Source organism: Rhinopithecus roxellana, chromosome 9 (assembly GCF_007565055.1).
Source record: "Rhinopithecus roxellana isolate Shanxi Qingling chromosome 9, ASM756505v1, whole genome shotgun sequence".
NCBI classification, from domain to species: Eukaryota; Metazoa; Chordata; class Mammalia; order Primates; family Cercopithecidae; genus Rhinopithecus; species Rhinopithecus roxellana.
In genome coordinates, this window is record NC_044557.1 from 126,790,187 (window position 1) to 126,813,070 (window position 22,884).

A 22,884-nucleotide genomic window follows, 5' to 3' on the forward strand; every position below is an offset into this window, starting at 1 on the left:
TTAAGTTTTTGAATTTTTTTGTAGAAAGAGGGTTTCGCCATGTTGCCCAAGCTGGTCTCGAACTTCTGAGCTCAAGCAATCCACCCACCTCAGCCTCCCAAAGTGCTAGGATTACAGGCATGTGCCACTGCACTCAGTCACATATAATTTTAAATGTATATACATTTATTGCAAAGATGTATGACAGTATGATCAATGACTTTCAGGCATAAAAATATAGAGTAAAACCCGATGACAACAAGCTACAAGATGAAAACCGGATGTAGTGGAATTGGTCCCTGTACTCCAGCCCAGAGCCTCTGCTCAAACACAGGAGCTGAAAGCTGTAAGCTTCTCTGAGATGGCAGGTGGTGGTGGAGGCTAGAAAGTGACTGCCTTGTCATCAATGGGGACTTTCTAAGTTTAGTGACCGGTCAGTTAATGATGGTGAAACAGTAACCTTCACCAAAACTTTATTTCTGCATCTTTGTGCGATAGTACAAACTAAAATGTATTTTTTCATTATTCTTGCAATAATATGACCCCACATTTTCACAACTCAATTTTTTGGGGTCCTACCTAGATACTGTGGTGGAGTTTTGCTGTACAGTACTCCCTTACCCACAGGGAATACTTTCCAAGAACCCCAGGATGCCGGAAACCTTGGATAACACCAAACCTGATGTTTTTTCCTATACTTATCTACGATCAAGTTTAATTTATAAATTAGGAAAAGCGATTAATAGCAATAACTAGTAAAATAGAACAGTTATAACAATACACTGCAATAAAAGTCATGTGAATGTGGACTCTCTCAAAATATCTTGTTACTGCACCTTGGATAACTGAAACCATGGAAAGCAAAACCACGGATAAGAGGGGACTACTGTATTACATTAGAATAAAATCCTGTGGGAGAACTGCAACAAAAATACAAGTTCCAGGAGAAAGAGGAATTTTAAAAACCTTTATGCAGTTTCTATGTAGATAATGGTACTAAATTTCTACGGTATGTAGACTCCACTGATTATATAATGAAGCCTGTTTTGTTTTAAAATCTCAGTATTTCTACTATGCTGGTATTGTCTCTTTTGCCAATATTTAAACTTAGGAACAGCTTTAAATGTGCAAATAGATACAGTTTCCTTTTAAAACCATTTTTTTTAAGTATTAGGGAATACTTGTGCAAAAAAGTTTGAAAAATCAGTGCTCAACACAGAGGAAAGGCAAGCAATAACCTTTTCCAAGGCCAAAGATACTTGGAACGGACTTTTTTTTTTTCTTTTTTATCAGCAATGTACAGACTGAACTACCAGGAAGGACAGCTTAACATCTGTTTGCTTTTCCTGGCACCTAGAGGGAAAGTCAAGCATAGACAGGGATTACACATTTCTACTGGAGATAGAGCCTGCAAAAATTTATTTATGGTGCACCGTAACAGAAAAGGGGATAGCTCATATCGGTAACTCTGCCAAAGCAGCAACTCATTCATCACAGCAGTCAAGACTTCACGCTACCTTTTGCAATTTCAGGAACAGGTACTAACCTTAGAGAATATAGTTTACCATCTCTAATTGTTTTAAACTAAGCACCCATTGTGTCTTAGGTTCTTGAGATATAAGAAAGAAAATATGCCTGAATAATTTATACTCCTGTTGGGGAAACAGAAAAAACCCCAACAACACAGTACATATGAATCTCTGAAGCACAAATTAAGGGCCCAATGAATACAACAAAAGTGCAGTGAACGAATAGAGGGAGTTGTTGCCAAAGGTCCGGGTCGTCTGGGAAGGAGAAGGCTGAAATCAGAGCAGGTCTTTAACAAAACAGAATCAAGAGGATAAGACTGATGGGCTAACTTCCTGGGGACAGAAGTAGGATGGTGCACATGCAATTCAATGATGATGGTGAGGCGAGTAACTATTACCCCAGAGCAGATGGCTACTATAAAAGTTGGTAGACAGAAATCAGACTGTGAAGGGTCTTATATGCCAACAGAGAGCTGAGTTTTATCCCATCAGAAATGTGAAGGTTTCTGAGATCAGTGTGCAAAGCAACATTTTAGGAAGCTTTTTTATGACAGTGGTATATAGGAAGAGACAGCATGAGAGAAGTCAGTTAAATTTTAGCAATAGTCTGTGTAGCAATGATGAAAACGGGGGTGAGGATAAAGTGACTGGAAAATAAAGGACATTGTGCTAAAAGGGGGAAGGAGGGACCATGAGTTTCATGGTTTCAATCCCATGTGACTGTGACAATCACGGTCCCACTGACAAAAACAAATCCAAAGAGAAAACAGGTCTATGTTCAAAGGTGCAGAGATGGCAAGCAAGAATGGACACTTGAAAGGGAAAGCTCAACCTCTCCCTTCCATCAATCTGCCATTACCAGTGATGGTGTGCCACACTAAACTAGCAAGCAGAAAATCATAAGCTTTCTCCTCTTCTTTTACTCAATTAAATAGAAAAAAAAGGACTTGTATTCTAAACTTGTTCTTGATCACACTATATACAGGCATACCTCAGAGATACTGCAGGTTCAGTTCCAGACCACTGCAATAAAGGGAGTATCACAATAAAGCAACTCACACAAATGTTTTGGCTCCCCAATACATATAAAAGTTACATTTAAACAATAGTCTATGAAGTGTGCAAAAGCATTATGTCTAAAAAACACATACACACCTTCAAGATTAAATTTCTAGAAAAAGCTAACACTCAAGAGTGTTCAGCAAGTCATAATCTTTTTGCTGGTGTAGGATCTTGCCTCAATGTTGAGGGCAGTAATGAGTGATCAGGGTGGTAGGTGATGAAGATTGGAGTGGCTGTGGCAGTTTCTTAAAATGGGACATGAAGTTTGCTCCATCAACTGATCTTTGTGCTTTCACAAAAGATTTCTCTTTATCATGCTATTTGATAGCATTCTATCCACAGTAGAACTTCTTTCAAAATTAGAGTCAATCCTCTCAAACACTGCCACTGGTTTATCAATTAAGCTTATGTAATATTCTAAATCCTTTGCTGTCATTTCAAGAATGTTCACAGCATCTTCACCAGGAATAGATTCCATCTCAATAAATCACTTTCTTTACCTATCTGTAAGAAGCAATTCCTCAAGTTTTATCATGAGGTGGCAGCAATTCAGTCACATCTTCACTTCTAGTTCTCTTGGTATTTCCACCACATCAGCAGTGACTTCTTCCACTGAAGTCTTGGGCCCCTAAAAGTCATCCATGAGGACTAAAATCAGCTTCTTGCAAATTCCTGTTAAGGTTGCTATCTTTACCTCCTCTCACAAATCACAAATGCTTGTAATGGCATTCAGAATGGTGAATCCTTTCCAGAAGGTTTTCAACTGACTTTGCCTAGATCCATCAGAGGAATCACTACCTATGCTAACTACAGCCTTATGAAACGAATTTTTAAATAATAAGACTTGAAAGCCAGAACTACTACTTGATGCATGGGTTGCGGAATGGGATATTGTTTGTAGGCATTAAAACCAACATTAATCTCCTTATGCAACTCCATCAGAGCTCTTGGATGACCAGATGCATTGTCAATGAGCAGTCATCTTTTGAAAAGTTTTTTTTTTTTTTTTTTCCCCTGAGCACTAAGTCTCAACAGCAGGCTTCAAATATTAAGTAAACGATGTTGTAAACAGATGTGCTGTCACTCAGGCTTTGCCGTTCCCTTTATAGAGCACAGGCAGAGTAGATTTAGCATAAGGGCCCTAGGATTTTCAGAATGGCTAACCAACACTGGCTTCAACTTAAAGTCCCCAGCTACATTAGCTCCTAACAAGAATCAGCCTGTCGTCTGAAGCTTTGAAGCCAAGCACTGACTTCTTTCCAGCTACCAAAGTCCTAGATGTTATCTTCTTCTAATAGGCTATTTCATCTACATTGAAAACCTGTTGTCTGGTGTGGCCACCTTCATCAAATATCTTAGCCAGATCTTCCAGATAACTTGCTATAACTTCTACATCAGCACTTGCTGCTTTATCTTGCACTTTTATTTTATGGAGACAACTTCTTTCCTTAAATTTCATAAGCCAATCTCTGCTGGCTTCCAATTTTTCTTCTGCAGCTTCCTCACCTCCCTCAACCCTCACAGAATACAAGAGTTACAGTCTTGCTCTAGAACAGGCTTTGGCTTAAGGAAATGTTGCGGTTTGATGTTTTATCCAAACCACTAAAACTTTCTCCATATCAGCAATAAGGCTGTTTTGCTTTCTTATCACTTGTGTGCTCACTGGAGCAGCACTTTTAATTTCCTTCAATAACTTTTCCTTTGGATTTACAACTTGGCTAATGTGGATCAAGAGGCATAGCTTTCAGCCCGTCTTAGCTTTTGACATGCCTTCCTCTCTAAGCTTAATCATTTCTAGTTTTTGATTTAAAGTGGAAGACATGTGACTCTTCCTTTCACTTGAACACTTACAGGCCACTGTAGGCTTATTAATTGGCCTAATTTCAATATTATGTCTCAGGGAATAGGTAGGTCTGGAGAGGGAGCGATGGGGAAAACACAGACATTTATCAATTAAGTTCGTTGTCTTATATGGGTGTGGTTGGTGGTACCCCAAAACCACCATGATAGTAACATCAAAGGTCACTAATTACAAGTCACCCTAAGAGAGATAATAATCATCAAAAAGTTTGAAGTATAGGGAGAATTACCAAAATGTAAGAGACATGAAGTGAGCATATGCTGTTGGGAAAATGACACCAATAGACTTTCTCCACACAGGATTCACACAAACCTTCAGTATGCTAAAAAAAAAAAAAAAAAGTATCTGTAAAGTACAATAAAGAGAAGTGCAATAAAATGAAGCATGCCTTGTGGCTCCACAATGATTGAGCAGTATTCATCCTAAAACAAATCTAATGAAGTTTAACTTGAGATCATTCATTTGCAAGTAAAAAGCAGATCTGGTTTAAAGCCTCAGGTATCAGCCCCTTACCCAAGTCTTGGTAAGGAATCCAGAAAAACAATTACTTCCACCTCTTAATCCATCCGTCAAGCTTAAGCCCTTTAGCCTGTGTCATTATAAACTCAAGACACTAACGTTTCTCATCTCAAGAACACTGGGGAAATTTTAAAGCTAAAATCCTTCTCCTTCTCCACTTATCCCCATCTCCAAAAAACCTTAGAGCTGGTTACATTAGAAGTTAAAAACACTTTATATTGCTTCATTCAAAGAATGAACATCAAATTATCTCCTGATTTGCATTTAGTAAAATCGCACTGAAAATGTCTAAACTGTAGCAGAAAGATGTTTACTCTACCTAGGACAATCTATCTGTTCCTGGAATATCAGGTTAAGCCAAAGTCTACAAGGGGAGGCAGCATAGCACGGGGGTAAAGAGCAGTGGCTCAAGTCAGACTGCCAGAGTCTACAGCTCCCACTACTTAAACTTTGGCAAGTTAACCACTCTGGACCTAATTTTCCCATCTATAAATTGGAGAGAAGGCCTCTCTCCCTCACCAGATCCTTATTAAACAATGGGGTAAAGTACTTAACAGTGTCAATAAATGTTTGGTGCAAGTATCATTATTGCACCTTAACATTCAGCTCTAGGCTCTCATGTTATCAGTCCCATTTCTTGTTGATGCAACATATATTGCATTCGATAAGTGAGGTAAGGGTAGGCAAACTTTCTCTGTAAAGGGCCAGACAGTATTTTTGGCCTTGCTGGCCAGATGGTACCACTGAGGCAGCTATTCAGCTCTGCCATTGTAGCACAAAAGTGGTCAGAGAGGACATGAAAACAAATGAGAATGGTAGTTCTTTCCAAAACTTTATTCAGAGAAACTAAAATTTCGTGTAATTTTCATATTATACAAAATATTATTTTGAGCCATTAACAAATATAAAAACCATAGTTTGTAGGCCATACAAAAACAGGCAGCAGGCCAGATTTGGCCCAAGGGTGGCAGTTTGCTGACCTTGCTGACCCCTGCTCTAGATTAACAAATTTATTGGCTTTGGAAGCTCTGTGGGGCAGGGAGGCTTGAAATACAGGTTGGTGGTGCAGAAGAAAGAGGAAATTGCTAAGTATAACAGAAAAAAGATGTAAGGCTGTCCTTCATTTATCAACGCTGCATTCAACTATGTGCAAAACATTTTATCATATGTCGCTGGAATCAAAGATGCAGAAGTCACAGTCTCTGGTCTCAAGGAGCTTATACTTCTCCACAGTAGCTTAGAAATGGAAAGTCTTCCTTCTAAGTACAATACATCCTTCTCAGACTTTTACAATGCACCCGTGTGTGCTCATCTGTGAGGCAGGTAGTTTCTTTGGCACCTCTACCTACAGCTGAGGCCAAACACGCATTATTATCTTGACCACCTGTGCTTCTTCCCCTCCCCCATAATCCTACTACCAGTTTTTCTCCTGGTCTCCAAATTATTGTTTTGCATTATCATTTTGGGGATAATACTTGGGGTGATATACTAAAAGTCAACTGGTCCCATCTTTTAAAAAATTACCATTTTAATTAGTCTTCAGAGATACCCTCTCTCTTTTAATAGGTAACATGCTTGTGACTCCTGTGTTTTTTTATTTCAATCCAGGCAGAAACTTCTCCCTAGGAGGCAGGATAAACAGCTCTATCTCAAGGCAACGAAGACACGTCACAAAAACATTTTTTTCAGAGCAAATGTTAAATACTTGATCCAAAAGAACACAAATAAAAACGAAATATAATGCTCTATTATATTTTTCAGTTGGTTATAAAGATTGTGGATTCGAAAAAAATCAGCAGAAATCCACTATGTCAATGCCAGAGCAAATGAAGCATAGAATAAAAATTAACATAGCTAATAATTAATAAATTGTAAATACTAAGTAACTATTAATAAGTAACAATAATAGAGTATACTAATATTGTTTTCGTGGGGATACCAGAAAGACATCCATCTCTTATGTGTTTCCTTGTACAAAATTGTACTATTTGTCTTTCAAAGACAACACAATAAAAGAGTAAAATGCAGTACTCTCAATGTTTAGTATAATCTCATCAGCAAAATCCCAAATCAAACTGGAGGGGAGGACAGAGACTCAACAGAGGAATTAAAATGGGTTAAGAGAGTAAAATCTCTGCTGAGCGCAGAGGCTCACATCCGCAGGAGGTCAAGGGCAACTCACTTGAGGTCAGGAGTTCGAGACCAGCCTGACCAACATGGTGAAACCCCATCTCTACTAAAAATGCAAAAATTAAGCAGGTGTGGTGGCACGCATCTGTAATCCCAGCTACTCAGGAGGCTGAGCCAAGAGGATCTCACCTGAGCCCAGGAGGCGGAAGTTGCAGTGAGCCAAGATGGCACCACTGCACTCCAGCCTGGCAGACGAGCAAAAACTCTTATCTCAAACAACAACAAAAAAATAGGGTACTGAGAGCTTATAATGTTGAAGGTCTTAAAAAGAAATACAACATAAGCTTGTTGGTACTTGGCAAAAGGGAAAATAGGCAAAGAAATTAGCAGATAGAGCTAAAACAAAACCGGAAACGTAGTATTTCCTTGTCATCACATTTTCCAATTGCAGTTTCAGCTATTCATGTGCGACTCTGGAAGTGCTGAGAGGCAATAAGAGTTCTGCTAGAGCATGGATTTGAATTCCACAGTAGGATGGCTATACGGAAAAACTCACCTAAAGAATGTCTAGATCTCCTGCCATCTGTAATTTGCTATTTTCTACTCCTTTGCCCTGGCACAGTAAGGATTTGTAGGAAATTCTTTACAACATTCAGTAATACTTTACAGTTTATCATACAGTGCTATCTGGGATTCACAAACATCTCAGCATATATCCGTCTTATCCGAAGAGTTAACTGTATAAACTTAAAGCACTTAGGTTTCCTTATTTTACTACAATCTCTAACAGTTTAGGAACACCACACACTCATGCCTTCTGTTATTTACACATTATTCTTTATGATACTGATTACACATTATTCTTTATGATACTGCTCAAAAGCAGAAATTTATTGACTTAAGAAATCTACCGCCCTGGGTCAGGCGCAGTGGCTCACACCTGTAATCCCAGCACTTTGGGAGGCCGAGGTGGGTGGATCACGAGGTCAGGGTTCGAGACCAGCCTGACCAACATGGTGAAACCCCATCTCTAGTAAAAATACAAAAATTAGCTGGGCGTGGTGGCGGGAGCCTGTAATCCCAGCTACTCAGGAGGCTGAGGCAGGAGAATTGCTTGAACCCTGGGAGGCAGAGGTTGCAGTGAGCAGAGATCGCGCCACTGCACTCCAGCCTGGGCAAGAGAACATCTTAAAAAAAAAAAAAAAGGAGAAACCTACCGCCCTATGTAGATAATTCCCACACCAAGAAAAACGTCTACTTTCCTGCTTTTCACCCTATATATATATCAGGTTTGGAAACCTTTGAGGAAATTCACTTGATTATAAAATATAAATCTTCAGAATAAAGTAGCATCACAATTTTTATTAAAAGGTAAAAGGCAGGAAGCAAGCAATGTCAATGAAATTGTCCCCTGAAATCTACAAGAAAAACTGAATTCTGAAAATACATGGGTTTAGCCTCTAGATAAGAGTTTTACACCTTATCAAGTCGAAATGCACATTTTCGTTTTTTAAGAATTACTCAATATTTAGCAGCCACTTACTATATAAAATCAGAAAAACAAATATTTTATTGACTAACTTCACTGGTGGCCAATGAAGTTTTTTAATAACAAAAACATAATATGTGGTAGAAAGTATTGACTTTATTAACCTCACTTATGATACTGAATACAAAGTAAAATTAGGTGGTGACCCTTAATTTTCAGTCTATTTCAAAGCATGGTCCCTCAGATTTAAGAATTAAGGCATATATATGTCAAAAAAGGAAGGAGAATCAAACAACCAAATCCAAAAAGACTCCAGTGATTTATGTATTATGAAGTTTGAGCTACAGCCCTTATGATATTCCTTTCAGTATTTTCTTCCAAGTTTTCATTAATTCCTTCAGTAACTGAATTTTTAACCAGATCCTATAATCGATCACAATTCTTCCAATTATGAGTTGAAAAGAAACATAGGCAAATACGTATACCAAGTACCTTATGAAATTCATCACATACATGGTGAACTTCATATATAAACTTTGAAAAATCAAAAGGACTATGATATTCTTGAAATCTAAAGGCTAGATAAGACCTACCTTCCAATCACTTCTCCATTTTAAGATATGGTTTCATCTAGTGATGTTAATAAAGAAATACATTACATATTTTAACACCAGTAAGATATGACATTCAAGAGAACAGCCAATGAGATTTTGCATTTTAAAACCAAAGAGAATATAGTGAACACCTTAAATTATAAAAGTCAGTTCTAAGCAGGAACTGTTACTGTGTAACGAATACTGCTCATATCAAAAGTGCTGGTGACAAAGAATTCAGTACTCCTTCCTACAAAATCTGTTCACATACATCTATCTATCTCTATCACCTGTAATAAGATTTTAAATGTTTTAAGGTGCTTAAAGTTTGCACTATAGGCCTAATTCAATGAGATTCATCTGCTACCTCTTCATAGCAACTTCAGTTGGAATGATCCACACACAAAACTGCTGTTACTTTCTAAAATGTGGCATTTGTGGCGGTGGAGTGCCCTCTATTGGTAAGGAAGAGGACACACTCATTAGCTGTCCTGCATGTATTTTCTCGTTGATTCGGAGTTCACACCCATCCTGAAGCATTCGAACTGCTATTCGGGCGATATTCTTAGAGTCATCAAGACCACAGTGAGGCCGCCCATCATAATCCATTCCTAATTTTTCAAGCATTATTGTCAGTTTGGTTTGGCTTCTAGGAACCTGAAAAATAAACAGCTTAGTAAATAATTCTTTGGTGTTCTAAACTGTAATATAAGCCACAGTTAAGCTGAAAAATAAGAAACTGAAAATTAGCACAAATAGCTAAATAAAGCTAGGCAAAGGGCAATACCCTCAGTCAAATAAGGCAAATAAAAAACTCAGGCCTGGCAATGTGGCTCAAAGCCTGTAATCTCAGCACTTTGGGAGGCCAAGGCGGGCAGATCACTTGAGGTCAGGAGTTTGAGACCAGCCTGGTCAACATGGTGAAACCCCATCTCTTCTAAAAATACAAAAAAATTCGCCAGGCATGGTGGTGCACATCTGTAATCCCAGCTACTTGGGAGGCTGAGGCAGGAGAACTGCCTGAACCCGGGAGGCAGAGGCTGCAGTGAGCTCAGATCAAGCCATTGCACTCCAGCCTGAACAACAGAGCGAGACTCCATCGGGAAAAAAAAAGAAAAAAAAAAAAAAAACCCTCAAATTTTCAGAGCTTTAAAATATGATCTTAGAGTTTTAGCTGAAAATACAGACTGAATCCTCAGACATCTGAAACCTCTGCAGTTTTTAAATTTAAAAATAATTTATTAAAGGGAATGTATTGTTCAGGACATGTAAGTTGAAGATCTACCTTTTTAAACCAAATTAGTTATTTTACATGGTATTTTTCTATCATGTTTTACTTTACTTGACTGATTTCTTAGATAAAAAGACTAGCCTTTTTGGATGGCTAAAGATAATGAAGATTAAGAACTGAAACATGATGTCGTGTGATATTTTTCAAGTTATTTAAAACCTGTTCCTTGATAAACTAAAAAAAAAAAAAAAACCTCACACTCCCCAAATTCCAATATGCACCTCCACTTTTAAGAATTATTGGCTGGGTGTGGTAGCTCAAGCCTGTAATCCCAGCACTTTGGGAGGCCAAGGAAGGTGGATCACCTGAGGTCAGGAGTTCGAGACCAGCCTGGCCAACACGGTGAAACCCCATCTCTGCTAAGAATATAAAGATTATCTGGGTATGATGGTGTGCACCTGTAATCCCAGCTACTCAGGAGGCTGAGGCAGAAGAATCCCTTGAACCCAGGAGGCAGAGGTTACAGTGAGCTGAGATCACTCCACTGCACTCTAGCCTGGGCGTCAGAGTGTGGTTCCATCTCAAAAAAAAAAAAAAAAGAAAGAAAAGAGAAAAAAAATTGTTGTATTTTCTTCATGTTTCTATCAAGATTTGTTAAGTTTTACATTCCATAGTTTGCACAGCCATTTTGCCTATGCATCTAGGATCTCAGCTTCTTCATCCATAAAATGGGACTAACGGCTCTACTATTTACTCATAGGCTTCCTGGGATAATCACAAAGCAAATCATGTAAAATATCCATAATTATCTTAAGCTGTAATACTGCAATATATCTTGTACTTTCTACTAATTATCACTTGGAAAATGCACTTCTAAAAATAACTTTTCCAAAATACTGGATAACTTAGATGGATGGGACAAATTACTGGAAATACACAACTTACCAATAATTGAATCACAAAGAAACGGAAAATCTGAATAGACCTATACCCAGGAAGGAGACTGAATCAGACTGAAACCTCTAACAAAGAAAAGCTCTGAACCAGACTGCCTCACTGCTGAATTCAGGCAAATATTTAAAGATTCAGAGCAAAGCCTCCTCAAACTACCACAAAAAAACTGAAGAAGAAATACTTCCCAACTCATTGCATTAAGGTCAGCATCATGCTGATACAAAAGCCTGACAAAGACCTCATGAGGAAAGAAAATTACAGATCAATATCCCCTATGAATATCATGATGCAATAATCCTTGACAAAATATAAGCAAACCTAAATCAGCAACATATTAAAATAATTATGCGCCATGACCAATTCGGATTTTATCCTGAAATGCAAGGATGGCTCAACATTTAAAAAACAATGTTGGCCGGGCGCGGTGGCTCAAGCCTGTAATCCCAGCACTTTGGGAGGCCGAGACGGGCGGATCACGAGGTCAGGAGATCGAGACCATCCTGCCTAATCCGGTGAAACCCTGTCTCTACTAAAAAATACAAAAAAAAAAAAAAAAAAAAACTAGCCGGGCAAGGTGGCGGGTGCCTGTAGTTCCAGCTACTCGGGAGGCTGAGGCAGGAGAATGGCGTAAACCTGGGAGGCGGAGCTTGCAGTGAGCTGAGATCCGGCCACTGCACTCCAGCCTGAAGGACAGAGCTAGACCCCGTCTCAAAAAAAAAAAAAAAAAAAAAAAGTTAACACAACCATTAACAGAAGGAAGGAGTACAGTAATTGAAAGAGAGTGGTATTAGCATTAAGATAGACATATAAACTAATAAAACAGAATAAAGTCTAGAAATAAACCTTCACAAATACACTGAATCAATGGGGAAAACAATGGCCTTTTCAACAAACAGTGTTGGGAAAACTGAATATCCACGTGCAAAAGAATGAAGTTGGACCCTTATCTTACACCATATACCAAAATTAACTCAAAATTGATGGAAGACCTAAATGTAAGACATACAATTATAAAACTCTTAGAAGAAAACATATGGAAAAGGCTTTATGACAATGGATTGGACAATGATTTTCTGGATGTCACCAAAACACAGGCAACAAAAGAAAAAATAAAGTGGACTTCATCAACATTAAAAACCTTATTACTAAAGACATTATCAGTAGAGTGAAATGGCAACCCATGGAACAGAAGATACATTTGCAATAATATATCTGATAAGGAATTAATATCCCAAATAAAGAACTCCTACAACTCAAAACATCATGATACCTCATTTAGTAAATGAGGAAAGAACCTGAATAAACATTTCTCCAAACATGATATGTCAATGGCTAATAATCACACGAAAAGATGCTCAACATCACTATTAGGGAAATACAAATCAAAACCAAAATGAAATACCACTTCACACCCATTAGAATGACCATAAACACACACACACACACACGCACGCACACCAGCAAACAACAAGCATTGACAGGGATGTGGAGAATGTAGTACTTTGTGCATTGCTGGTGGGAATGTAAAATGGTACAGCCACTGTGGAAGACAATGTGGAGATTCCTCAAAAAAATTAAACATAGAATCAGCACATGATTCAGCAATTCCTCTTCTGGTTATACAGGAAAAAGAATGATATTTGTACACCCATGTTCATAACAGCACTATTCATGATTGCCAAAACATGGAAGTAACTTAAATGTCCATCAAAGGATCAATGGATTCTTTTTTTTTTTAATGTCGTACAGGTTAAATATTCCTCATCTGAAATGCTTGGGACCAGAAGTGCTTTGGATTTGAAATGTTTTAGATTTTGAAATATTAAATGTTTACATTACACCACTTTTGCATCCCTAATCCAAAAATCCAAAAATCCAAAACCTGAAATGCTCCAGTGAGAGCTTCCTTTGAGTACAATGTCAGTGCTCAAAAAGTTTCAGATTTTGGAGCATTTCAGATATTGAATTTTGGGATTAGGGATACTCAGCCTGTAAATACATACAATGAATTCTTATTCTGCCTCAGAAAGGTAGAATTCTGACACGATACAACATGAACTTTAAAGACATTATGCTCAGGAAATATGCCAGTCACAAAAGATCAAACATTTTATGCTTCCACTTATAAGAAGTATATAGATAAGCCAAACTGATAGAGACAGAAAGAATGATTGTCAGGAGTTGGCGGGAAGGGGAAGTTCAATAGGCACAGAGCTTCAGTTTCGGAATATGAGAGTTCTGGAGAACGATGTGGTGATGGTTGTGCAATAATATGAATGTACTTAACGCCACTGAACCGGAATATGAGAGTTCTGGAGAACGATGTGGTGATGGCTGTGCAATTAATATGAATGTACTTAACGCCACTGAACTGTTGTGCACTTAAAAATGATTGGGAGCATTTTTAAGTGAACAGCAAGTGTTATACAGGGTGAACATCCCTAATCCCAAAAACCCAAAATCTGAAATGCTCCAAAATCGGAAACTTTTTCAGCACCAACATAACATCACAAGTGGAAGATTCCATACCTCATGTGATGGTTCCCAGTCAAAACACAGGTACATGACACACAATTAATTTATGTGTGACTAAGAAGGCAATTGCTTATTGGTAGCATCAGGAATGATGCCAAACAACTAGACTGTCCGTATCAATGGCTGAGACAGTAACAATTTTGCTTTCTAATGGTTCAATGTACATACACTGTTGCATCCACAAAGTTGTATGAAACTTAACTTCACTGCTATGAGGTATATACGAAACAAAAATGAATTTCATATTTAGACTTGGGTCCTATCTCCAAGATATCTCATTATGTATATGCAAATATTCCACAACTTAAAAAAACCCAAAATCCGAAACATTTCTTCTGGTCCCAATCATTTCCAATTAGGGACACTCAACCTGTATTATGTATATTTTACCACGAAAAAAAAAAGAGATTAAAATGAAAAGTCCTAGATAATGCCCGAAAAAGAGTTACTGACTTTATTAAACAAAGGCCAGTCACTTCAGGTTTTTAAAAATGATGTGAAAATCTGGACAAAGAACAAACCAACCTCTTGCTTCCTCTGGCTTAGCAAGGAAAAGTTCTCCATCAGGTGTCTGAGTTGAAAGGTGAACAACAGGAAAAGAAAAAGGCCAGGTTTTGCTGAGCAGTTTGAAGAAGGGCTGCAAAACGTAGCCTCCTTTAGACATTTCTCATCACATAACCCAGCTGAACAAGTCCCTATCAGAAGCTGGAGAAAATGTTTGACTTCAAGTGACAAGATTCTTGCATTTCAAAGGTAATGGAGTATGTCTTTGGAAATAATCATGTTATAACAGAAAACCTTAAAATGTCCACCTTTTGCTTGGGTTTGATATCAACTGAGGAAAGCTATTTGAAAGTCTCAAGTCTAACTGAGTACAACCTGGAAAAACTGTAGGAGAAAATTAAGTATTTTTCCTCCCTTTCAACACCAGAGTATGATGAGGTAAGGGATCCTTTCTCTCAATCTCTGTTCAGCCTGAGAATTCAACTTTAAGAAAAGAGCTTCATAGGTACAATCTGACTGTACACCGGAGATGAGACTTTATGCTCTGCCCCTAGAAAAGTTGTGGATTTCTGCAAACATAGTATCCTGTCATTCATTTGAAAGCAGTAACATTTCACTGTAGTTTCAACTTTCTACATGTGTAAGCAAGGTTTTTTGTGTTTAACACATATGAAGAGCAAAGGCAGAAATTGTCTAATTTCCAAAGAAAATGAATTCATGTGAGTTTATCTTAAATTCAACCCAGAATTAAGTATTTGTAAAGGGAGGGAAAAAAAACAGATTTTACAGCAAGGAGGTATATTCATCCTTTCCTTTTACTTCAGCAACAGCACTTTAATGCATATACATAGGCCTATAAAGACATAAAGAAGGCTGGGCGTGGTGGCTCATGCCTGTAATCCTAGCACTTCAGGAGGCCAAGGGGGGCGAAGTCAGGAGTTCAAAACCAGCCTGGCCAACATAGTGAAACCCAGTCTCTACTAAAAATACAAAAAAATTAGCCAGACATGGTGGCAGGCACCTGTAATCTCAGCTACTTGAGAGGCTGAGGCAGGAGAATTGCTTGAACCCAGGAGGCGGAGGTTGCAGTGAACTGAGATCGCACTACTGCACTCCAGTCTGGGTGACAGAGTGAGATTCCATCTCAACAAAAATAAAGAAAGAAAGAAACAGCTGTATAATTTTGTAAACGCTAAGCCCACATTTGCGCTTGATATGCCAGGCACAAAGAAAGTTTGGGTTTTCCCCCCAAAATCTTGTATAAAAATGTGCCTTGGACCTTATTTTCATTCATATTACTTCAGCCTACTTTTAGAAAAACCAAGTCCCATTTTAGCCTAAGCCAATTATTTCACAGAAATGTATTACAGTTACTACCTTTTAAATTTATGAAAGACATTAAGCTCCAAGTTTAATTACCCATTTCCACCCTTTGCCCCCAAGAAAGGTTGGATAAAACATCATTCTTGGCTGGGTGCGACGGCTCACGCCTGTAATCCCAGCACTTTGGGTGGCGAAGCGGGGGCGGATCACAATGTTGGGACTTCAAGACCAGCCTGGCTAATATGGTGAAGCCACATCTCTACTAAAAAATACAAAAAAATCAGCCGGGCGTGGTGGTGCACGCCTGTAATCGCAGCTACTCGGGAGGCTGAGGCAGGAGAACTGCTTGAACCCAGGAAGCAGAGGTTGCTGTGAGCCGAGACTGCACCACTGCAGTCCAGCTTAGCAGACAGAGTAAGACTCTGTCTCAAAAAAAAAAAAAAGTCATTTTTATTTTTAAAAAAAGAAAAATGTTTTTAGACATACCATATAATATACCTTATTAGCATTACAGACAACAGAAACTTGTGACAGAGTTTTATTTAGGTCTTAGATAAGGTTTAAAAAAAAAAAAGGAAACGTAAGTTTCTACTTATACAACTAATTGCATTATAGTTATCTATTATGAAGAGGGGAAAACCACACACAAAAAAAGAGTAGGCTAACAAACTGGCCAAAATAAACAGGTCCACAAAGAGAAACCACTGTTTACTCAAAAAAGCAGGGAGCATTTTATTGCCTTATAATATCTACAACTTTCTCATTACACTAATACACTGTGAGCTGTAGATTTATGCATGCCTGACTGAAAATTATTTTAAGGTTTATTAATTCTTAATAATAAAAATTATTCCATCTGGGAGTTGTAGCAAAAAAAGAACCTAAAGGGGATCAAGCTTCTCCAATGGAGTATAAATTGACATGAAATACAGAAGACAGCAACATCTCTGAAACCACATTCCAGGATACAATTACAAAATCCAGAGAAGGGGAAACATAACACGATAAATGACTCAGTTTCTTTAAAGAATAAAATAAAATAAATTGCTGGGGAAAAAAAGAAGAGATTAAAAAAACTAAAGAGACATATTAAGATATCACACATATCAATGACTAAAAAACTTGAAACATATTAACCAACTACAAATCTGTGAACCTTATTCTGATCTGATTCAACACACAAAAGGTAAAAGAAAATATTTATGACTATTTGATGAATGAATTACTGCTAATTTTTTAAGATGTGAGAATGGGCCAGGCATGGTGGCTCAAGCCTGTAAGTAATCCCAGCACTTTGGGAGGCCAAGACGCGCGGATCATGAGGTCAGGAGATCGAGACCATCCTGGCTAACACGGTGAAACCCCGTCTCTACTAAAAAACACAAAAAACTAGCCGGGCGACGTGGCGGGCACCTGTAGTCCCAGCTACTCGGGAGGCTGAGGCAGGAGAATGGCGTAAACCCGGGAGGCAGAGCTTGCAGTGAGCTGAGATCCGGCCACTGCACTCCAGCCTAGGCGACAGAGCGAGACTCCGTCTCAAAAAAAAAAAAAAAAAAAAGATGTGACAATGGTAGGGTAGCTGTGTTTCTAAGAAAATGACCCTTAGCTTTTGGAGCTTTGTAATGAAATTTTTACAGATAACATAATGTCTAACTTCTGCCTCAAAATAGTAAGGAAGAGGAAAGTGGGTGGGGATACACATGAAACAAGACTGACCATGAGTTTGTAATTGTTGAACCTGGGTCATGAGGACTCATTATACCTATTACTGTATGTCTGAAATTTTTCATAACACAATTTTTTAAAAAATTCACAAAATGAGTTCAAAAAAAAAAAAAAAAAAAAAAGATCCACAAAAGGCCAGGTGCGGTGACTCCGCCTATAATCCCAGCACTTTGGGAGGCCAAGGCGTCAGATCGTTTAAGGCCAGGAGCTCGAGACCAGCCTGGCCAACGTGGTGAAACCCTGTCTCTATTGAAAACACAAAAATTAGCCAGGTGTGGGGGCGGGCGCCTGTAGTCCCAGCTACTCGGGAAGCTGAGACAGGAAAACTGCTTGAACCCGGGAGACAGAGGTTGCAGTGAGCCAAGATCGTGCTACTGCACTCTAACCTGGGCAACAAAATGAGACTCCATCTCAAAGACAAATAAACAAACAAAAAATGCACATAAAAAAGTTATCAAATATAATTAAAGGACTAGCATCCATCCAAAGTAAAAATTTATAAACCAGTAAAAAACACCGGTGATGGAAGAACAGACTACCATTTTTTTTTAAACACTCAGAAATTTAAACAAGGGGTTTACAAAAAAGCAATCCAGATAGCTAATACCTCAATGAGATAGTATCACACACCCACCAAATTTAAAAAATATTTAAAATGTCTGATAATATCAGATGCTGGCAAAAACTTACAGCAACTATAAACTCACACAGTGCTGATAAGAGTGCAAACTGGTACAACTCCATTGGAAAACTATGTTTGCATTATCTAGTAATGTCAATGATGTACGTACCCCATGACCCAGCAACTGGACTCCTAGGTTTATACCCCAGAAAAATCAGTGCACAAAGACACCAGGGGACATGCCCAAGAATGCTTATAACAGTACTCTTCATAGAAGCCCCAAATAAAAACAATCCAAATGGCCAAAGTAGAACAGATAAACAAATCTGGTATAATCACACAATGGAAATAATAGCAATAAAGTGAATGAACTGTAGTGACATACATGATGTGGATAGATTTCAAGCACAATATTGAGGAAAAAAAACAAAATAAATAATATAGCCAGTATAACACTAATTATATCGTGCTCAAAGCCAGACAAAACTGTATAGTATAAGGATACACATTTAAATATTAAAGCTATAAGGAATGATAAGAAAATGATTACCATGAAAGGATGAATGAGGGTTAACTCCAGGAGGAAGGAAGGGAGTTAAGTGGGTGGAAGTTACAAGAGTATTTGCTTTATAACAATCTGCAAAACTCTACTTTCTGCATGCATACTTCTCAGTTTTAAAAGACTGTTAAAACAGAAGAGTCTGTAAGGAAAAGCACCTTTTCTCATGAAACTACTTTAGAATATCCTTCTCCAAAATGAAACTGTAAGGGAGAAAAATGACGACATAGGATCTAACGAATGAGCGAAAATCAAAGGAAATCCCCTAAGATGATTTTAAAAGAAGTCTGAAGAACTAATAGGTCAGATTAGAACAGGATTCAAGGCTCCAGGAAGACAGTCTGCAAAGGAAAAAAAGAGGAAAAAAGAAAACCTGACAGACGACATGAGTGTTTTCAGTCATGAGCAGTGACTTACGGTTTATGGTTTGAATGGAGAGTAAGGGGATAAGTAAACAACCCCAGAAGTAAATTATTACATCTAGAGGAAAGTTGTGAACACTGACTGCTCTGACTGAAAGGTAATAGAGCTATAGTAGGAAGATGCAGGAAGGGAAGGACATGCGGGAGTGGTAGCTTAGTCAAGGCTCAATCTTCATCTTTCATTGCAGGAACTCAATAGGTCACAAACTGAAAACTCAAGAAGTAGTATAAGCATGAAACTTAGAAATACAAAGGTCAATATTCGGGGGGGGGGAAAAAAAGAGCTTTACAGAAGTTGAAAGTGTTTGCCTCAGAACAGGAGCCAGTTCTGGTGAAGGCTATGGCAGAATACTGACATTCATTGTAAGTCTTGCAATAATATTTTAAACATTTACACCACACACACATAATAACTTTGATAAATGTAAAGTAAAATTAAAATCTAGTGGGGAGCATTTGCTCCACAAACGATCCATATACTGACTGCCCCTACAGTTTCAAACTTGTCAGGTATATACAGTTAACCTATTTAAATAAAGTTAACAGGTTGAATTGAGAAAAAGGTTTATCTAATTTGAACATAACTAATTTGGAATCTGAAGAGTAAGAACTAATTATATGGCCCTTTTCCATGAAAAACACCTGGAAAATTACAACAACGTACATGCAAAATTTAACAAATTTATGAAGAACCATATAATTATTAAATATAGAAATTTTACCTTGTAAAAGTTTCCATATGACTTCCGAATATTGATCCACTTTTTAGCAAAAGGAGGGTATTTGAGCCTGCTGAGTTGGCACTGCATGTTCAAGAATTTACTCATATCCCAAGAACTATAAATCAAAAAAGGAAAAAATTAGTGAAATAAACGGCATACTATTCTTACAAATGAGTATTTTAAATCTTTTATTGATGTCAACTTTCTCATATTCACACGTAACATTAACCTGACAAAATTAACCTTGCTTCCTACAAAATACTAATTCAAAATAAAGCTTTAAAAAACAAAGAAGTCGGATATATTAATTTTTGCTCACCAACTAATTCCTATTAGGCTCATCTTGATTGTTTTTATGGTTCTGGGCAGGCTTCTATCTTGCTGAGTATTATGCTAAGCTTACTTTAAATTCCAGACTTAGCAAAGTAAGTTGACAGTGTGACACCAAAAACAAAAAAATGGAAGAGACAAAAGTAGCTGGTATCAAATGGTTAAAACACAATTTATTCTGCTACAACATGTTTCTATAACACTAACCAATTTATTGTAGTTAAGGACAATACTGATTGTGTAATACGGAAATTGTGTTGGTTCACATGTGGTTATTCTTAAGCAAGGAGAGTCAGAATAATAGCAGTGGAAATTATAAACTTCAGCAGGAAATAAAAAAGCCCTCAACTCAACTGCTATACTGGGAACAAGACATAATCCTTTGCATTTTCTTATAATAATGTCAACTATATTATAAGAAAATTGAAAACAAGTTTATGTCCCCAGGATACTAGTGCTTCTGTGCAATTTTAATATACTTTGATACAACCCTCCCTTCCCTTAGTTGCTTGCCTGGGCTGTGTCCAAATTATTTATGGAGACTCCAATGACTGGTTTTTGTTAGTGCTCTAGTTACAAAATTGCATAGGTTTTGAGTGATCTGTCCCAGAAAATGACACTTTAACAGAACTGCATATACTATATTACGGCAGAAACACCTATACACTTTAGCAGAGCACTGCTCATTCATGTTTAAAATCAGTAATAGATTTCTAAAGAGGTCCATAAACATTTTTCCAAACTTAACAGTTATGACGTGATTAAATTCAATGCTCTACTCCTATCATATGTGAGGATCTCTAAACCCTCTATGTTGGTGACATCTCAAGGATAGAGGATTATCTGTACAGTTTGAAACAGAAGTTGTTTAGGATGTTCTTTTCAACCTTAATGGCCTTAAGGTATAGGAGATTGCCCTGGCACAATGTCTGTCATCTATGTTTTAATCTTTCTGATCTTCCCATTTAGCTTTTAACAAATGCTTTTTGGGCATATACTTTAAGCTCACCACTAAGGTAAGCATTATGGAAGATTATCAGGCAGCAAAAGTCCTTCTCTGAAAGAATTTTAAATTTCCTTGCAAAAGTAAGTCTGATGTATGTACATAAAGATTACATATCAGAATATATGGTCAGATGTCAACATGAATGGTACATATCATAGAAGTTATAAGGTTTCAAGGAAAAAAGATCAATGGCGTTGTCAGGGTAAAACACAAGATGGGCCTTGAAAAATGACAAAGAAGTTGTCGAGAAGAGACTCTCTCAGTAGAGAGGGAAGCATACGTAAGTACATAGAGAAAGGATAAACCATGTGAATTCCTGGGCCAGTCTGACTGAAGAGGATTAATGGCAGGTGAATTAGATTAAATGGGTAGGGTGGGATGCGATGAAAGGGCCTTCAATGCCAAGCTCAAGAGTCTGGACTTTTTTGAGCAAGGAGTGTCATGATAAAAACAGAGTTTTAGGAAAGTCTTTTTAGCTTTACATATTGATCTTTCTGTAGTGTTCTAGTCCTGGATTGAACTGTGACCACTGCTTTCCTCCTCTCTTTCATCCTTAGGTGAAAGGAAAAACACTATCCCCTGTGGGGTGAGACTCTAGGGTCTTCAATAATAGTTTGTGGTTATTCTAAAAGTTAAATAAATTAGGGTATCTTTAATCTTTAAAAAGTAGATATAAAAAATAATCTTCCTAAATACTTACCCATCTGTTAAAATTGAGTATTTATACTTTGTTCCTAATTCCTTCAATTTCATCCAGTCAATTACTTTTTTTAGTACCTGAGGGAAGGTATCAGCTCTGTCTACCTGATCCTGAGGATATAAAAGTAAAATATACAAAAATCAGGGCTGTAGCTTCACGTAGTCCTACAAAATACCCAGACCTAAGCTGGAGGGAAAGAAACAGTATGAGAAAGGCTGATGCTTTACATTCATGATTTCCTTGGCTTAGCTCCACCTAAAGTTTCATTTTCAAGAAATTTTAAAAATTTCGTAACCAAGTACTAGGGATGACTTTCAACTGAAATGTATCATCCTCCCAAAATTAAGATTTAAGATCATCCCCAGTCGTTGGTTCTCTTTTTATAGGCCTCAACCTAGCGGCTTACTGGATTTCTAGAGGTGGGAAAAGAGAAATCTAAGTTGAAAGCCACGGCTCCTTAAGTGTCTTACCCATCTCAGGTCTCACAATTTTCCATGCATACTACATACTGCTGCCAGATTGATCTTCCTAAAACGTTAATCGGGTCCACCCTATCACTCTCATATTTAAATCCTCCAACCACTCTCCAAAGCTTTCAGGATAAATAGATGCACAAAACCCTTCAGGATCTGGATTGTCTCTGCCTATCTGGACCATTTTCTTACCAGCCCATACACATCTGAACCATGCTGAACTACCTGTAGTCCTGCCAGTCCCCACCTGAAATGCCCAGCCATTCTTTTCTGCCTACCTACCTTTCATGACTCAGCCCAAGTTCGTCAACTTGAGGGTGTTTTTCCCCAGGACAGTCTTCTATTCCCTCTGTCATATGTGGAAGCCCTTTTCCTAGATGTCCACAACACCCCAATAAAACACTGACTTATCAGGCCTACTGTGACCACTGGACAGACATACATCTATATACACATAAAGATACATATGAATCCTGGCATATATTATAGTAGGCACTCAAACACACGTGGAGTGAATGAATGAACGAACTAACTAAATGAAAAAAGTGCCTACCACATTAGAATACAACCAAAACTCAGAGACCTAAAAATGCATGAAACAAGCTGGGTGTGGTGG

At 37.9% G+C, this 22,884-nt stretch overlaps 1 protein-coding gene across 5 annotated transcripts in view; it reads right to left on the minus strand.

The window, feature by feature from the left end:
- ERI1 (exoribonuclease 1) overlaps positions 1-22,884 on the minus strand; it is a 119,609-nt gene that overhangs the window by 82,487 nt on the left and 14,238 nt on the right. For 2 of the 5 annotated variants that reach the window (XM_030937924.1, XM_030937925.1), the window contains exons 5-6: positions 21,796-21,905; positions 19,760-19,874 (exon numbers count right to left, since the gene is read on the minus strand). In XM_030937924.1, coding sequence (XP_030793784.1) covers positions 19,760-19,874; positions 21,796-21,905 — 225 coding nt within the window. Of the gene's footprint in view, positions 1-5,768; positions 6,573-8,627; positions 9,820-19,759; positions 19,875-21,795; positions 21,906-22,884 lie in introns of those variants that run through there. The other 3 variants (XM_030937927.1, XM_030937926.1, XM_030937923.1) reach the window with 3 other exon arrangements.